This window comes from Saccopteryx bilineata, chromosome 11 (genome assembly GCF_036850765.1).
Source record: "Saccopteryx bilineata isolate mSacBil1 chromosome 11, mSacBil1_pri_phased_curated, whole genome shotgun sequence".
NCBI lineage: Eukaryota > Metazoa > Chordata > Mammalia > Chiroptera > Emballonuridae > Saccopteryx > Saccopteryx bilineata.
In genome coordinates this window covers 41,676,634-41,691,446 of record NC_089500.1, presented here as the reverse complement: position 1 = coordinate 41,691,446, position 14,813 = coordinate 41,676,634, and the positions used below count along the sequence as shown (strand labels likewise).

Sequence of the window (14,813 nt, the reverse complement as noted above, 5' to 3'; positions counted from 1 at the left end):
ATACAAGAATATAGCAGCACCTCCACTAAACACTGTAATAACAAATTATACCTCCACTAAATACTGTAATAACAAATTATGTTATAATTACCATTAAATGCTGAAACTCAGCATTAGAAAACACAAGGGAAATTCACATAAGTTTTTCTAGCCTTAATAAGTAAATGAACCACAGAGATGTTTTTTAGGGGTGATACTTGCAACATAAAATTGTATATTCTCTATTTTCTAGCTCTAAAGCAAATATTTATTCATTAATTAGTTCTTTTTTAAATCTGCAAATATAGAACCTCAAATAAAATGTCCAAATGACATAAAAATAAATAAGCTTCAAAAGCTAAATCAAGCAATTTAATTTCTAAATGTGAAAAAAAGATATTTTAAGCTGGCTTCAAACTCAACATTCCTTTTTTGTAGATATAATTGTTACTCAATTCAAACATTTTTATGCACTGGCTAACTTCTTGAAAATTTGGTTTTATTTTCAAAGGCTGATTAGCATTCTAGTAAAGAACAACATAAAGCTGCTTCACCTTGGTTCGGCTGCATATTCATGTTTGGTCTGGGGCCATAGTTTCCCATGGGTTGCCCTTGACTCATCGTCATCTGATTCTGTACTGGCATGCTCTGCGATGATGGCACGGAATGGTTGTAACCTCCCATTGATCCATGGCTACTTGAAGGCATGTTCATGGAACTGTTTGTCATATTGAGTTGATTGGGTCCAGGTCCCTGCATAGGCATATGGTTAGGCCCTTTGAAGAAAAGTGATCAGAACCAAAATGTGAAAGTTAAACAGACACTCTGTATAAAAGTACCTTAAAAGTTTTTATTCTTTTTTTTTTTGTATGACCAGAATAATAATACCAACAGTAACTTCAGTATTTAATCAATAACAAACAAAACACTTCACGTGAATAATAGATACTGTGAGGAAAGTATTATTCCCATTTTAGATTAAGAAACTGAAGCTTTTAAAAAGCCAGAAGCATTCTGAAAACGACAAGTAATGAGGGAGGATTATTAGTTTTTAGAAAAGAGCCAAGAATACAGCTGGTATAATTAAAAATCTGTAGTATTTTAGCACATAAACTAACAGATCATTGAACCCAGAGCAGTCTAAAAACAGACACAAATGCAGACTTTATTAAAAAATTATAGTGGTGATACTAAGCATCGGTAGGCAAAAGGAAGATAGTTCAATAAATGGTGTTGTGATAATTGAGTAACCATCTGAGAAGAAAAACATAAATAAAAAACCAAGTTAGATCCATACCACATAAGCTGGATCCATACCACATTACTTCCATGAAAACTAATTCCAGATGACTAAAACATTCAAAATTGAAAAAAAGGAAAGACTGCTCTGGCCAGGTACCTTGAGTGTCATCGGGATACACCAAGGTTGAAGTTCGACACTGGTCAGGGCACATATAAAAATCAACCAATGAATAAGTAAGGGACACAACAAATCTCTCTCTCTCTCTCTCTCTCTCTCGCTCACTCTCTCATATCAATAAATTAAAACAAAATTTTTTTAAGAAGAAAAAAACAACCCAATTTCAGAAAGAAAAAATTTAAAAATAATACCAGAGTTAAAGGGCCTTCTTAAGTATGCCAGAAAATCCAGAGTCATAGATTTATAACTCTTTGTAAGGCTGCATAAGAATAAAAATTTGAACCCTGGCCTGCGGTAGAGCATCGGCCTGACGTGTAGAAGTCCCGGGTTCGATTCCCAGCCAGGGCACACAGGAGAAGTGCCCATCTGCTTCTCCACCCCTCCCCCTCTCCTTCCTCTCTGTCTCTCTCTTCCCCTCCCGCAGCCAAGGCTCCATTGGAGCAAAGTTGGCCCGGGCGCTGGGGATGGCTCCATGGCCTCTGCCTCAGGCACTAGAATGGCTCTAGCCACAACGGAGCAATGCCCCAGATGGGCAGAGCATCGCTCCCCCCAACCCCCATGAGCATGCCAAGTGGATCCTGGTCGGGCACATGCAGGAGTCTGACTGCCTCCCTGCTTCTAACTGTGGAAAAATACACACACACACACACACACACACACAAAATAAATAAACAAATAAATAAAAATTTGAACAAGACCAAAAGAAAAACAAATTAAATAAAAAAACAAACTGGGAAATAATTATTTACAAGTCATATCACTGACCAAACTACACAGTAAAACAACACCAGCAGGAGAAAGGGCAAGGTTCACACAAAAAAGCTATAAGAGGTCATAAACATAATCAGACTGTTTGCTATGCTTATATACAAAAAGGCAAATTAAAACTATGAAACCATTTTTTGTTTTTCAAATTGGCAAAGACCAAAGGTTTTGATTGAACTATAGTATTATAAAGAAATACCTTTATACATTGTTCAGGAAATATATACATTAAAATGTAAGTAACTTTACCCAGCAATTTTAGTTCTAGGAATTTATCTTATAAATTTATAAATTTGTATGTGCACACGTGTACACATAATAGTGTGCATTTACTTATCTACTTGTTTAGCTATATTTTACAGACATATTCAAGGTAGCATAATTTTTAATACCAAAAGTCTACAAATAACCCATATATCTGGATGTTTTTAACCTGTATTTGTTTTAGAAGGCAACTTCTCAAATAAATTAGAGGCAACCATTAAAAAAAAATGCAATCCAGTCATCAAAACGAATGAGGCAACTCTTTATATACTGAGTGGTCTCCAAAATAAATCTTTATATACTCAGGGTCTTTAAGATACATACACTTTTAAAGAGGAGGAAAAAATGATACATAATACTATCTAATATATGCTACTTTTTAAAAAAAGAATAAAGAAAAAATTTTTTATACATGTGTTTATCTGCCTGGCCTGTGGTGGTGATGTGGACAGAACACTGACCCAGAACACTGAGGTCACCGGTTTGAAACCCTGGGCTTGCCTGGTTGAGATACATACAAGCAATCAATGAACAACTAAAGTGAAGCAACTATGAGTTGACACCTTCCTCTTTCTGTAAAAATCTATAAATAAAATCTTAAAAAAAAGAAAAGAATATCTCTTCAAGGACAGCTAGACTCCGAATGACTCTGAAACAAAGTACCTGAAGAGGTAGAGACTGTATGCCTTTTGGTACCTTTTGACTTTGGTACCATAGGCATGCACTATCTAGCAGTCTTTTGTTATAAATCCGTTAACTTTTTTAAAAAAGAAACCTGAGACTGAGAGATTATTTGACAAGGAACAACAGCATATAAATAGCTCTGCAACTTAGATCATAGAATATTTTTAAAAATAAAACTAAAATTATAAATGAAAAGGCTTGATAAAAATTTGTGTACACAAAGTTGGTTAAATTGCTATAGAGAACTTATTATACAAAGAAAATATAAGTAATTGGATTTCCATCTTCTCCTACACGTAACTATAACTCTCTATCTATAAATGGTTTTGGGAGATCCACAGTATTCTGGACAACCTAGGTATAACTAGAGGAAACTCTCTGGCTTATAAACTATAACTACGCCAAACGGCCTTACACGAAATGTAAAATATCATGTTAACAATAATTATATTGTTGTTGAACTGCTACTTCAGCCTTGGGCTTGAATGTTATATAGTGATATCAAAATCCTAATTAAAGGTTACACCATAAAAACCCCACAAAATTTCTATTTTGCTACCCTGTATTAGCACTAGTGCCCAATTTTTAAAACACTGCCGTGATGTGCTAAATGTGGTTCAGCAAAAATATTCCTCCTCACTACACCTGACAAGTAATTACATCTTTATTCATACCTCCATATCACTGTGGGCTAGGTGGGCCACTGACTGTGGAAAGCTTTAGCAGGAAATAGAAGACAGCCACCAAAACACCATTGCCCATCTACCTGATCAATCACACATCATCAGTCTTCTATACATGAGGCTACCTGTCTTCTTTTGCTCCATGCTCTTTTACTTCACTGTCTACACCAGGGGTCCCCAAACTTTTTACACAGGGGGCCAGTTCACTGTCCCTCAGACTGTTGGAGGGCCAGACTATAAAAAAAAAACTATGAACAAATCCCTTTGCACACTGCACATATCTTATTTTAAGGTAAAAAAAACGGGAACAAATACAATATTTAAAATAAAGAACAAGTAAATTTAAATCCCAGTATTTCAATGGGAGCTATGGGCCTGCTTTTGGCTAATGAGCTGGTCAATGTCCGGTTCCGTATTTGTCACTGCTAGCCGTAACAAGTGATATGATGCGCTTCCAGAGCCGTGAGGCGTGCGTCCCACGTCACCAGAAGTAGTACTGTAAGTGAGCGACGCCGCACTTTGCGGTGGTCTCACTGACCACCAATGAAAGAGGTGCCCCTTCTGGAATGCGGCGGGGCCGGATAAATGGCCTCAGGGGGCCGCATGTGGCCCGCGGGCCGTAGTTTGGGGACCCCTGGTACACCTATCATCCCTGGTCACCAATGCTACCAACCTACACAACCAGCTAGGATGACACTCTCCTAATGATGCTAATTATGAATCTTAAAATAAATTGCTCATTATTTTAGTGTCATTACTGTTATTTGTATAATACTTTATTTTTCTTAATGAAAATAACCTTTGTCATTAGAAAGTAAAAATATTCTCTTATTAAATTGAGAAAACACCCCACCAAAAACTGTGAAAGTGGGCTACAGCTGTTACAAAAAAAAAATACTTTTCAGATTAACTATTCAAACCAGCAAAGGATAACTAAATAGGCATCCAATGGCCTGAAATATATCCTAAGTCACTCTAAAATTAAAATGGATAAATCGTAAAGGAAATGGCTCATTATACAAGAAAGCTGACATTGTTTTTCAGCTTTTAATTTTGCTTTAATATAAATTTCCACATTCATGTTATGTTATAAATACATAAATCTATACTCAGCTTCGATAGTATCAATGAGAAAATACTAAAATAAACTAGCACTTTAGAGATTGTTTTGTTTCTTTTCCCTACATGTTATTTTAGGATTACTGTTTCTAAAACCAATAAATGTTTAATACCAAATTCAGGGAAATGTTATAATACCTTTTAATAAACAGATTTTAATGCTTAAGCCATTGCACAATGCCTTTTTCCCCCAAAACCATCGAAAGCCAGCTGTATTGCATAGTTTCAGACAGACTAAATTTAGCCAGTTCTGTTCATCAGAGGAATGCTGTGTGTCAGCTACATCAAAGCCCAAGGGCAGCCTGATAAACACTGAATACAGGTCACGTAGCTCTGTAGCTAACAAACTCTAAGAGAGCTTGTACTCGGGGGCATTCAAAGCAGTTTTGTCATCAACAATCTAGTATCCCTTGAGCCCCCATGTCGTTTCAGTTGCTAAGCAACTCTGGTGTTAATGTCTTAGAGGAGAAAAACTTACCAGGCATCTGGCCGTTCATCTGGTTCTGCATGTGTGGTGCAGGAGGACCCCCACCTACCATTCCATCTGAAGGCATGTTGTGAGACCGTGGAGGTGGGGGAGGGCCGCTCTGATTCATCCCTCCAGGACCCATAGGCATATTCTGTGTGGGTGGCTGAAAGAAGACAGTTTAGTAAAACAAGAGAAACAGTTAGACAATATATTAAAGATGCATATGGTGTAACAGTTGCCTATATTATTAAATTAAATAGGAACAAAAACAAAAACATTTCAATTTATTTTAATGCATTTTAATCACAGACTTATTAACATAATATTTAATATACCCCCAAAACGTCACAGTACCATCAGCTTGAATCTATCACCTGACCACTTTAGACCAAGAGAATACAATAAAAGTATATTTTAGTTTATAAAATCTCAATGATGTTTAAAAAATTTTAACATTCTATACAAAAAGAATTTTTATTTGTATATTAGGATTTCTAAGGCGTTCATTGTTATCAAAATTATGTTTTGAAAATTAAGTCGCTTTTCATTATTAATATGTTTGTATGTATTGACTATTAATAATGGATTTTACCTGAAAAAATACAGTAACAAAAAATTATCAAAGAACTATCAATAGAAGCCCCAAAATGTAATATACTTGCTACTGTTGGGGGCAGGCAGTGGTCTGAGGAGGGGGGATGTTTTAAATACCAAGACTCAGTTCAGCCCAACATTTTTGTGCTGACTGCTCTTATAGATGGGAAACATTACTGATGGCCTCCAAGGGTACAGAGACAGCTGCCTTAAAAGGATGCCTTTGGCAACTTTCCTAATGAAAGTGTGAAGAAAATCACTGCCTAACCTTGAGAGTTCACAAAGGGCGAAAGGAAAAACACAGATACAAGGTGGTCTGCAACACCTGGCTCCCTTCTTAGGGGTATTTTGATGGAGAAAGCAAATGGTTAGTTTCTTTCCAAACCCTCCTTTTTAAGAATGCAGGAGGATAGGACAATATTATTCTTTACAGATCTGTTTCTGCTTTCCTTTCCACTTCTCTATGCTCTAAACATAATGTCTATTCCTATAATGTCACTCTATTTCCCCTACATTTTTAAATGGCCTGTTAACGACTCTGTTTGTACCATCCAGATTTTGTGATCAAAATCCTCTCTGGCACTGTTAACAGACAAACATTGTCCTTTAGCCACCACATGTGAACACTCAAATCTCCAACCATTTCCATTTCCAATAATCACTAACATTTACAAAAATAAACAAGTGGTACTCTATAATATTCATTTAAAATTGATCATCTTAATTTTTTCACTATTAAATCCAAATATTAATTGCTCTTCAATAAGTATTTTCTCTTTAATTCTCATCTTAAATTCTTTATTCAACGTGTATTCTTTAATAATCTTGTTCAACTTTCAAAAAAATTATCAAACATCAACTCAGTGTCACATAATAATTTTAAGTTATCCTTTATTATCCTTCAAACATAGCGGAATGTGAACCTCATTGGAAAATAAAAATTCTCCCTCCTATATTTGTGTTCAAATATTCTATTGAAAATTCATGTTGTTACTCTCAATAGGTATCAGTTTTTCATTTCTCTGTGATGCAACTAAAAAAAAACATCAGCATTCATGGTTCCCATCAAAGTAAGAGTAGCTTGTATATCAAACTAACCCTCCTGTTTACCAAAGTTAACTGGACAAATGGAAACTCTGAAAACACTGAAGAACACACACAGAGAAGAACAGGAAGGATTACAACTCCTGAAAGAATGGAAGTACAGAAGAGCAGCTCTGAAATCGCCTTGGCTTTTTCCCTGAGTTTGCTGTGCAACAGGAGAAAGAGTCCAACCAGGAAGTGGCAGTTCTACTGGACTGAGTAGAAGAGTCAGTTTTGGACTACCACAGAGCTGGAAGCTAAGAAAACAGCAGTCAGGAAACTAAACAGCTGAGTAGTTTTTAGACTCTGCCCAGTATTAGGGAGACATAGTTTAGGTCCCAACAAGATAGAAGAACCCTTGTAAACAACTGAAGCTCTCTATTGAGACTTCATTAAAGTCTCTCCATAGATTAAGGTAAAAATTGAAATAGATCAACCATAAAAATTTTATAATCAATCCTCAAAAGGCTCAGGGTGACCCTAGCACTTCACCTACCATAGTAAAACTTAACTCTTTGGAGGAAAAAAACAAGTCAAGTCACTAGAATTGTTCATTCATAATGTCTGGCATTCAGTTAAAAATTACAAAGTATTCTAAAAAACAAGAATGAATAGCCAACACCAATTAGGACAGTTATAACAATAAAAAATACTATAGGAAGTAACAAGTATTAGCAAGAATGCAGAGAAAATGAAACTCTCATAAATGCTGTACGGATTGTAAAAGGGTACAGCCACCATGAAAAACAATTTGGCAGTTCCTCAAAAAAAAAAATTAAAGAGTTGCCTGACCAGGCGGTAGTGCAGTGGAGAGAGCGTCCGACTGGGACAAAGTACAGGGAGGCTGGCAGACGGACTCCCGCATGTGCCCGACCGGGATCCACGAGGCATGCCCACCAGGGGGCGCTGCTCTGTTGCGTCCAGAGCCATTCTATAGTGCCTGAGGCAGAGGCCATGGAGCTGTCCTCAGCACCTGAGCCAACTTTGCTTCAATGGAGCCTTGCCTGAGGTAGGGTAAGAGAGAAATAGAGAGAAAGGAGAGGGGAAAGGGTGGAGAAGCAGATGGGCGTTTCTCCTTTGCGCCCTGACCAGGAATCAAAACCGGGACTTCCACACGCCGGGTCGACGCTCTACCGCTGAGCCAACTTGCCAGGGCCCATAGCAGCATTTTTCAAAATAGCTAAAAAACCCAAATGTCCATCAACTGATGATGGATAATGTGGCGTATAAATTCACACAATGAGCCTGACCAGGCAGAGGCGCAGTGGATAGAGCGTCGGACTGGGATGCAGAGGACCCAGGTTCGAGACCCCAAGGTCGCCAGCTTGAGCACAGGCTCATCTGGTTTGAGCAAAAGTCCACCAGCTTGAACCCAAGGTCGCTGGCTCAAGCAAGGGGTCATTCGGTCTGCTGAAGGCCCACGGTCAAGGCACATATGAGAAAGCAATCAATGAACAACTAAGGTGTCACAACCTGCAATGAAAAACTAATGATTGATGCTTCTCATCTCTCTCTGTTCCTGTCTGTCTGTCCCTGTCTATCCCTCTCTCTGACTCACTCTGTCTCTGTAAAAAATAAATAAAATTATATAAAAAAAATTAAATTCATACAATGAAATATTATTCAGCCACAAAATGAAGTACTGATACATACCACAACATAGATGAACCTTAAAAACAAAGAAGTTGAACTCAAAGGCCACACATTAAATAATTCTGTTTATATAAAATGGCCAGGAATATGAAAATCCAGAGAGACAAAAAATAAGTTGATGATTCATTGCTGGGGGATGCACTGAGGGGGCATTACGATTGACTGTCAACCCAGTCTGGAGTGATGAAAATGTTTTGGATTCTTAGATAGTGATGACAGTTGCACAGAATTATGAATATATCAAAAACCAGTGAATTGTATACTTTAAAAGGTTAAAATGGTGAATTTCATGTTATGTGAATTTCATCTCAATTTAAAAAAGAGTAAACTGACAACAAACAGAAATAAAAAATAGAAAAGATGCACAGGCCATTCACATTTTGGAGTTATCTAAGAGACTTTAAAATAACTATGGTTGATAGATCCAAGAAAATAACACAGGACAGATAGAGAATTTCACCCAAGTCCTAAAATTCTTCAGTCAAATGGAAATTCCAGAACTGAAAAATGTCATCCCTGAAATTAAGAACTTGGTAGTTTAGTTTAAAAGAGCAAAAGAGAGAATTGGTGAATAGAAAAAAATGTATAAAAAATATGACATGCCAAGAGATAATTGAGAGAAAAATACAAAAAAAAAACCTCCCCAAAAATGTAAAGACATGTAAAACATAGTGAAAAGGTCTAATACATATCTAGCTGAAGTTATAAAAGCAAAGAAGAGCAAATTAAACATTCATAATATAGTATTTGAAAAATACTAATATAAAATTTTCCAAGGCTAACAAGATGTGACTTTCTAGCAAGTGTACAAAGCTCTACATATTCAGCATAATATAAAGAAAATCATATCTAGAAACATCAAAGTCCTAAAAGTCAAAGTCAAAGAGAAAAATCTTAAAAGTACCCAGGGAAAATAATATACATTATTTTTTAAGGTAACAGCAATAAGATGAAAATTTTTTTATCAGAAACAATATAATGTGACATTTTTAAAGAAAATATTCAACCAACCTAAAGTTGGACACTATGAGACAATATCCTCCAAACACAAATATGAAATAATAGTCTCAAACAAAAGCTCAGAGGACTCATTATAAGTAAAGGGAATTTGCCTGACCAGGCGGTGGCGCAGTGAACTGAGAGTCGGACTGGGATGCAGACTCAGGCTCAAAACCCCGAGGTCACCAGCTTGAGCGCGGGCTCATCTGGTTTGAGCAAGGCTCACCAGCTTGGACCCAAGATCGCTGGCTTGGTCACTCAGTCTGCTGGAGCCCCCTGGTCAAGGCCCATGAGAAAGCAAACACTGAACAACTAAGGTGCTGCAACAAAGAATTGATGCTTCTCATCTCTCTTCCTGGCTGTCTCCATTTGTCCCTCTCTCTGTTACACACACAAAAAAAAGATGTAAAGGGAATTCATCAAAACATCTCTCATGTTGATTACTGCAACAGCCTGCCAACTAGAGGGACTCCCTATTCCACCCATGCTCCTCTAACAGAAAATTCTTCACACAGTAATCAGGATAAGCTCGTTAAAATATATTAATTCATGCTTCTGTCCAAAATCCTCCAAAAGCTCTCAACTTAAGAGTAAAAACCAAAGTCCTTAAAAGATTTTAAAAAAAGAAAGAAAAAAAAGCCTCGAGGATGGGAGCTGTCCATACTCCTTCCTCACCTTCACACGTCCCAGTCACAAACCTTCATGTTCCTGAACAGGCAGGCACCCTTCCACTGCCTGTTTCTTCTCCCTCACTCTTCCCCTCAAGTCTTTGCCCAAACGTCACCTTCTCACTGAGATCTGCCCTCACTACTCTATTTCATGCTGCAAATTCCATTCTCTACTTCTAGCATTCCCAAAACACCTCTTCTTGCTCTATTGTTTCCTTTCCCATAGCTCTTAACATCTTCTAACAAGCTATATAACGTAATTATTTATTATGCCTGCCTTGCCTGCTAGAATATAAAACAAAAAGGAGCAGGAATATTTGTCTATTTTGTTCACTGAAAGTTCAAAAAGTACCTAGCTACAGCCTGTCACACAGTAGCTACTTAATATTTAGTAAATAAATGAATGGACTCTCAAGTTTAATGATTTACTGTAAAACTAAAAATAATTCTGACAATAAAATTATCTTCAATGTTTCTTTAAAATATAAAAATATCATTGCGAAGTACAATTTTTAGTTTAATAATCTTTCTGTAAAACTATCATTAATGTAGCTGTCATTAATAAAGTTCCCCACAAGGAGGCACTAAAATGACACATAAAAATAAACTAAAAACAAAATTATTCAAAAGAGAGAGATATATATTATACTATCAGAAGTTGATAAAGAAATGACCACTATACCCACAGACGAAGATCCTTCATCAGCCAACCAAGAATAGCTGCAAAAGTTCCATCAGGTATCATATTTGCCTTACATCCTTGTCTTAAGCCAGTCTCCCAAAACTGAGTTCTATATATATCTGACACCATCTAGAAGGATCCCTTTGCTTCCTCACACATTCCCACAAGAAATTTCAGGTAGCCTTGAACTTACCAACTGATTTCCTTGTTTTATAATTTCATCAAGTGGCATGTATTTTTGCAATTCTTTAAAAATAGCTAATACAGAATTCAGTATATAAAACCTGACAACCTGAACTTTCATAACTAAAAATTTTTACCACTTGTTTTCACAGCATGATGATTCTCCAAATTTCCTAAGAAATTAGAACTCAAAATAATTCACCTACTAAAAATACTCTCCCCAGTTTTAGTAATAAGCTCCCCATTAAATCCAATCTTTCCTTTATAAAACAGCAAACACTGCCACCATGACAAGTCCAACATTAACACTACCTCAGAGCTCTGAAATCTACAGTGATGTTAATCACTAAAGAGTCATTCCAGATCCATATAATCTTAAAGAATAAAAAAATAAATGCCTTCTTCCCAGACCAGGAGAATTCTCTGAATATACTTTGAAAAATAAAATAAAATAAAACTAGTCCACTCCTGAAACATGGGATAAATAGACTCTAACCTTTAAGTTTGTAGTAATATCATCTGTTAAATACAGGAAGATATATTGGTTTGATCTTGAATGTATTTTTATATTATTTTTACATCTATATCAATCTGGCTAAATTAACCAAAGTAATGCATAATCACTGTAAAAAATCTGAAAATGAAAAGCACTAATAAAAACTTCATATGCATACTTTCAGAAATTTTTATAAAATGTGTATATATGCATTTAGTTTTTGAAAGTAGGATTACATTATTGAGATTTCTTTTATTCTACTGTAAGCATTATTCTTTATCAGTATATAGTTCAACCTCATTCAAAAGTGTGGGATTCTACTGTATAAATGTAATTTTTTACCCACTCTCAAAACTGACACTTATTCCTAGTCTGTTTTTTCCTAATATAAACAATGCTTAAAACAATAGACTTGTGCAAAAAGTTTTTGTCTTGAACTCTATGCAAATAAGAATGAATTACTTAATTTCCAACATTTAGGTTCTTTTTTTTTTTGCTAAACAGCAAAGAAAGTTTGCTCCTTGAATATGTGAGCTACATACATTAGTGTGAATTTATGACAAAGGTACAACCTTTAGGTTCCCTAGTACATTAGGAAGCTATTTTCACTAATTTAATACAGTTCTTAAAAAAAAAAAAATCAACATACTCACACACATAAATACAAATGCACATACTAACATTTATCATATATTCCTCACAGTAAGATGTATCCAATCTTTATATATCTGGACTCAGACTTCTGAATTTTATATATACTTTCCAGCAAATAACATGACTTTTTTATAGGATTCTGAAAAAACAAGATAGGCAACAATGCTGGCAAAATGCTACTAATATGTTAATCAACAGAACTGCGCCCCCATAAATCAATTCCCAACAAAATACATGGTTACCTCTTTGTGAAACTTTCCCTAACAATTAGCAGAACTAAATCACTTTTGTTTCAAATGTATTTATATATACAGTATTCTAAAATAGCATGTATTAGACCGCCTGTTGTGTTCTCATTAATTTCATTTATAAAACTTATAGGTATATAGATTTTATAATACATTTTTTTAAAAAAACATCATCTTCAGATGTCTACATTTTCTCAAGAAAGCCTTCCTCACCTCAAGATCAAATAAGTAACTGATACTTTAATTTATACTACAGAGTGGGACAGAAGTAGGTTTATGGTTATTCATAGGGAAAATAATATATTAATTAATAAATAATACAAGAATGAACTTTTGTGTACCCACAACTGTAAACCTAATTTTGCCCACTGTATATATAGGGTAAAAGTTTACATTCGTAATACAAATAAGTAATACAACAATTACTATATAAGGATAAACTATTTCTCATACTCACAAGTATAAACCTACGTTTGCCCTGTATGTACACTTTTATTTGTATAAAAGCAGGTAGAAGATAGAGATGGCAATAAGCTTTTCAATGACATTTTTATAGTTTTTGATGTTCTAATTATATCTAAGTATTACCTATGCTAAAAATCAAGTTAAAATGTATAAATGAAAAAAACTATAAGTGAAATAAAAATTTATAAATGTAATGTATTCTGCTAATCTTTAAGATGTTCCAAACTTCGGTTCAATCACTGTAACCAGTGAATTCTACCGTTCCAAATTTAGTCACCAGATGCTCTGCCAGCCAGGTCACTAAACCTGAAGACTAATCTGCTATCTTTTTTTTACTGAAGCTTGTATAATGAAAGGCTAATCAAGTGCTGCCCAAAGGTTTCTCAGAACATCAAGTGTAGGTGGCATCACCAAAAATAATGCAAGTTAGAAAATGAAAATATCAAATACAAAACTTACTATAATCAATGTTTATCAATAGTGCAGACTTCAATTCTCTGTGCAGGGCATCAACTAAACAAAAATTATTTTTGACAAATTTAAATTCAGCCCTGGCCAGTTGAATCAGTGGTAGAGCACTGGCCCAGTGTGTAGATGTCCCAGGTTCAATTATTGGTCAGGGCACACAGGAAAGGCGCCCATCTGGTTCTCCACCTCTCACCTCTCTCTCTCTCTCTCTCTCTCTCTCTCTCTCTCTCTCTCGCTGTCTTTCCTGTTGCAGCCATAACTCCATTGGAGCAAGTTGGTCCTTAGCACTAAGGAAAGTTCCATGGCCTCTGCCTCAGGTGCTAAGAAGAGCTGGGTTGCTGGAACAATGTCCCAGATGGGCAGAGCAATGCCTCCTAGTGGGTCTGCCAGGTAGAGCCCAGTCAGAGCACATGCAGGAGTCTGTCTCTGCCTCCCCTTCTCTCAATGAATAAAAAATAAATTAATTAATAATTATATCTCGTTAAATTAAGGATTTTTAAAAACATAAATTACGTGAAAGCCAAATAAGCAATTCCAACCAGCTTTCAGCCTTCTTTTAAAATTAAGAGACATGCTTACACACTCAGTCTTAGTGAATGGCATTACTGTCAGTCAAGTCTTTAAACTTACCCTTCATAGATATTCAGTTAACTAAATCCCATAAGTCTTGCTTCATATACTCCAGAATCTGACTTCTCTTTCCAATTATATACTACCTTCTTCTTCATCATCATCAATATTTACTGAGCCTGACCAGGTGGTGGCACAGTTGATAGAGCGTCGAACTGGGACACAGAGGACCCATGTTCAAAACCCCGAGGACCCGGCTTGAGTGTGGGCACATCTGGTTTAAGCAAGGCTCACCAGCTTAAGCCCAAGGTCGCTTCCTGAGCAAGGGATCAATCGGTCTTGAGCAAGTAGCCCCTGGTCAAGGCACATATGAGAAAGCAATCAATGAACAACTAAGGTACCGCAATGAAGAACTGATGCTTCTCATCTCTCTTCCTATCTGTCTGTCCCTATCTGTCTGTCTGTCTGTCTGTCTCTCTCTCTCACACACACACAAAATTACTGGGTACCTCCTCCTATATGCTGGATTACATAACTTCTTTTATTTAATCTTCATAACATTACAGAATTAGTATTATCTTTCTCATATTGTAAAAATAGTTCGTGTTATGCAACATTAGATGAAGTTGATACTACAGGAATAGAAATAAATTTATCCTGAAGTTTT

The 14,813-nt window shown here is 36.0% G+C and overlaps 1 protein-coding gene across 4 annotated transcripts in view; it reads right to left on the bottom strand.

Moving 5' to 3' along the window:
- SS18 (SS18 subunit of BAF chromatin remodeling complex) overlaps nt 1–14,813 on the bottom strand; it is a 71,505-nt gene that overhangs the window by 27,081 nt on the left and 29,611 nt on the right. For all 4 annotated transcript variants that reach the window (XM_066246535.1, XM_066246536.1, XM_066246538.1 and 1 more), the window contains 2 exons: nt 5,393–5,546; nt 534–755 (listed from right to left, as the gene is read on the bottom strand). In XM_066246535.1, coding sequence (XP_066102632.1) covers nt 534–755; nt 5,393–5,546 — 376 coding nt within the window. The remainder of the gene's footprint in view (nt 1–533; nt 756–5,392; nt 5,547–14,813) is intronic.